This window comes from Chionomys nivalis, chromosome 7 (assembly GCF_950005125.1).
Source record: "Chionomys nivalis chromosome 7, mChiNiv1.1, whole genome shotgun sequence".
Lineage (NCBI taxonomy): Eukaryota > Metazoa > Chordata > Mammalia > Rodentia > Cricetidae > Chionomys > Chionomys nivalis.
Window position 1 is genome coordinate 31,560,913 of NC_080092.1, and position 4,652 is coordinate 31,565,564.

A 4,652-nucleotide genomic window follows, 5' to 3' on the forward strand; every position below is an offset into this window, starting at 1 on the left:
ATCCAACTTTGAGATTTCTTTTTTTTTTCCCCATCCAGTCCAGCTGGTGTTGCTCATCTAGTCTTGAGAGTGGGGATAGCTCTGGTGTCTGCTAAACCTGTTAGGAGTTGCATCATTAAATAATACTGACTCTTCCTCTCACAGCAGCTATCAAATGCCAACATTAGATTTTTAAATGCATTTCCAGATAACAGCATTTGGATTTGTATCTCAGTGCCATCAGAGAAGCAATATAGAATTTCTACCTTCAGACAAAGAAGCCTTGGGCCCAAAGGACTGAGTTGTCTGGAATAATCCAGATAGCAAGATTGGAGTTCTAACATGGGCTACAACAACACCTTAAACCACTGATTTCCTATCTGAAGAACAGAATAGAAAGACTGGATCAATGAAATGGATTAGCAAATTAGAAGATGGCGAGCATAAGTTTTGAGTATTTATAGAATATTGACAGTAGTGTTTCAACCTATACTCCTCACAGGATATAAAGAGTTGAGTTTTAGTGTTTGTACAAGTGAAATGCTATGGGAAATTCCAACTCCACTTCACAGGCGAGTTTCATTTTGGTGGGTTTCTCAGATTGGCCTCAACTACAAGGCTTCTTTTTTGTCTTTATTTTGGTCTTCTACTCCCTAACTGTCTTTGGCAACACAACCATCATCGCTCTTGCAAGACTGGACGTTCGACTGCACACTCCCATGTACTTCTTCCTCTCCAATCTCTCCTTCCTGGACCTCTGCTACACCACCAGCACTGTGCCCCAGCTCCTGATCAACCTCCATGGACTTGACAAGACCATCAGCTATGGTGGGTGTGTGGCCCAGCTGTACATATTTCTTGCTCTGGGCTCTACTGAGTGTGTGCTCCTGGTAGTGATGGCCTTTGACCGCTATGCTGCTGTATGTCGTCCCCTGCATTACACAATCATCATGCACCCGCTTCTCTGCCAGGGATTGGCTATTGCTTCATGGGTAGGAGGCTTCATAAATTCTCTGATCCAGACAAGTATGATGATGGCCATGCCACTCTGTGGACACCAACTGAATCACTTCTTCTGTGAGATGCCGGTTCTCCTCAAGTTGGCCTGTGAGGACACGGGAGGAACAGAGGCCAAGATGTTTGTGGCCAGAGTGGTGATTGTTGCAGTTCCAGCCATACTTATTCTAGGCTCCTATGCACAGATTGCCAGGGCAGTGCTGAAGATCAAGTCAATGGCTGGACGCAGAAAGGCTTTTGGAACTTGTGGGTCCCACCTCCTGGTGGTTTCTCTGTTTTATGGCTCGGCCATCTACACATACTTACAACCCAAGGGCAGCTATTCTGAGAGTGAGGGGAAGTTCGTTGCTCTTTTTTATACCATCATCACCCCGATGCTCAACCCTCTGATTTATACCCTGAGGAACAAGGATGTGAAGGGGGCCCTGTGGAAGGTGCTAGGGAGAGCCACAGACTCAGAGTAAGATGAGGAAGAACCAGCTCATTTTCCCAGTATAGGTTTCTTACTCTCTTCTAGGGTCTTTGGTCATGAGTAAACAGCCTTCAGTAGACCTCAGAGTTTTAGTGCCTTTCTATTGCAGAGCTTGGGATCAATTGCGGTTCTTTCTATGTCGGTGACAGAGAATGAAAGTTGACTTATATCACAACATTCTAAAGAAGGCTGGGGAAGATAGGATGTTCTAGCTACATTCAGAGAGTGTACAGAGGGTGGACTCTCAGAGGGAAGAAAGGCTCAGTAAAGTTGTCATCACCTTGTCCAAATGTCTCTGATTCCTGCCAGGGTGCCCAAAAGGAAACACTAATCTTAATGCAAAGTACATGAGTCACTGCTATGTATTTTAGTGGAAAACATGGGAAAAAAATCATACTCAGAATCTAAAGAATTATCTCTTAATTCGGCCTTCCCTAGCTACTGATCTCTTGAGCATGGATAATTTTTTATTGCATGTTTGTGACTTTACTGTTTCCATAAGTGTGTGAGAAAAGGCCTGACAGGAAAGTTACACAAACTTTCCACCCCAAGCAATGGAAATGGTCCACCGAGTCCAGTGCGATGGTGACAAATAAAAACAATTGGATTTAATAATAGGTCAGTAACCTTTGATCAATGTCTCTATATCAGTTACTTTTTTCATTGTTGGGACCAAATTATCAGAGTACTTAAAGACTTAGTTTGCACATGGCTTCAGGGGGTTCAGTCTCGCAGGATACAGGCGCAAAACCCTTCACATCATAGTTGACCAGGAAGCAGAGAGAGGGAAAATGCAGGCACTCTGTTGACTTTCTCCTTTTCCCTCTTGTTCTCTCCAACCCGCCAAGTTCATGGATCTTGTCACATTCATTCTCCTCAGGTAAATGTATTCACAGACACATCCAAAGATATGTCTCAGAATTGATTCCTCGATGTTTCTAAATCTAGTCAGGTTATCAAAGAAGATGGATCATTATAAGTCTACTCATGGTTAACCTGAAACCCAAACATATATTCAGTCTGTCTCCATGAGTCCCATTAATCTTAACAATTCTAGAACTGTTCAAAAGGTCAACTTAAAATTCTCCTATGAGACTCAAGGCAAACTCTTGGCTACAAGCCATTGTAAACACTGAAAAAATTTATGGCCTGTAGGTGGTGGCACATGCCCTTAATCCCAGCACTCGGGAGGCAGAAGCAGGCAATCTCTTGAGTTTTAAACTACTATGGTCTACAGGGTGAGTTTCAGGATAGCCAAAATCTATATAGAGTAACCCTATCTAAAAAATGAAGAATATTTTGTATGATTTCAACATATAATAACAAAAATGACCATTCTTATTCTAAAGTGGAGATATGGGAGCCTAGAAAGGAGAGATACTAAGACTGAAACCCAGCAGGTCACACACTGCAACCTGCAGCTTGGTGTCATCATCCAGGTCACACAGTGGCATGATTCTAGTTCCAATGGGCATGTATTTTGACAATAGATGCTCAAAATTCTCTCAGGAATAAAGTCTATTTTTAATATTAATTTTTCTAACTGTCCTTTACCACTTCATACAGAGGCAGCCTCTTTCTGACACCTTATGGTGAAATCTTCCTCTTCATACATTTTTACCATATCCAGGCATCTGTAGACATTTTCAATAATCTTCAAACAGTGTTATGGGATAGGTCACATAATCATCTCCCTGATGGAGAAATTGAGTCTTAAATACATTTAAAAATACTTGTCAGGATTTAAAGCTTGTAATCTACAGCTGTTTTCCTACATTGTATTATGATTCCCCAAGTGTTCACAGATAATTATGATTATTCAAATTTTAACTACCGCTAGGGACCTGTAGTGCGAAGATTTCACCCACAAGACTTTTGCAGTTTCTAGACCTGGCAGGCTGTGGAAGACAAACACAGCTCCACCCCAGGGCTAGAGACCTAGAATCACCCACAAGTCTGTCAGGCACCTCTATTGCCAGGCAGTAAGTCAATAACCTTTATGGTGAGTGTGTACAGGGTGGAAAAATGAGAGAGAGAGAGAGAGAGAGAGAGAGAGAGAGAGAGAGAGAGAGCAGCTTGTTTGATAAAAGTGAGGCAGATCTGAAGAGGTGATAAGGAAGGAGCCCTGCTTGTCACCTAGGGCTGTGGCAATGTCTGGATCTGGGTTGTTGCCAAGGGTAGGGCCCTGATGCAGGTGTGGGGTCTGTGCTGATGTCTATGGCTCTTGTTATCACAGAGGGCCCTGTGGACACCTGGATTCAGGTCCCCTACCTGTGGCCATGTTGATGTCTGGGTCTGTGGCCCTGCCTCAGCAAGGGTCTACAGTGATTGATGTCTGAGGATCCTGTTTCCATTGAAGACCGTGTGGATGCCAGAAACCTGGACCCACACCTGAGGCCATGTGGGACTTGGGGGCCATGCTGCCATTGAGTCCTTGCCAATCTGAGTGGCCAGCGCTACCTGCCAGGGCCATGGTAACATCCGACCAGGGCTACTGCCAAGGACCATGTCTGGGTCCCATGGTCCAACCACAACTGAATTCTGTACTAATTGATGTCCATGGCCCATAGTGCCACTAAAGGCCACATGGATGTCAAGGGCCTGGGCCACCACCAAGGGCCAGGTTGGTGTCCAGTGATTGAGCCTCTGCTGGGACCATGTCACCCACGACCTTGGTGTCATCCAAGGGACCATGTCTGTGACAGTGGCCCGGCCACAACTTCAGTCTGTGTTGTCATCTGTGATTCCTGTTACTATTAAAAGCAGGAAGGATAGGGCAGCACAGAGTTGGCCCCACCCCTCACTGACTATAGCACAAGGGAGATCGGATCCTGCCCCTCACCAAATGCAGGACTCAGTGTGGACTTTGTACCTAGCCAGGGCAGCACAGTAGAGATGACCCTCTGGCTAGGGCATAGGTGTCCCAGAGCTGCAAACGCACCTGGGAGATGTGGCCCCTCACTTCATCTGCCATATGAATATGGTAGAATGGAAAACAGAAAGATGACCATCCCCATGCCCTGACCCTTGTCATAGTAGGGCATGGAGGAGCTGCCCTTAAGGTCATTAGAGAGAGAGAATTGGCACTGCCCCTCCACCACCAGCAGCACCCAGGAGAGCAGGCCCTGCACCTCATCTGGGCAGAATAATAGCATTGACCCTGCCTTCTGGGGTGCAGGTGAGC

General features: G+C 45.4%; 1 protein-coding gene across 1 annotated transcript; it reads left to right on the forward strand.

The window, feature by feature from the left end:
* Positions 1–524: 524 nt before the first annotated feature.
* On the forward strand, positions 525–1,460 carry LOC130877648 (olfactory receptor 10-like). The gene has a single exon (XM_057775112.1). It carries the CDS (start codon positions 525–527, stop codon positions 1,458–1,460), a length of 936 nt encoding a protein of 311 aa, XP_057631095.1.
* The last annotated feature ends 3,192 nt before the right edge of the window (positions 1,461–4,652 follow it).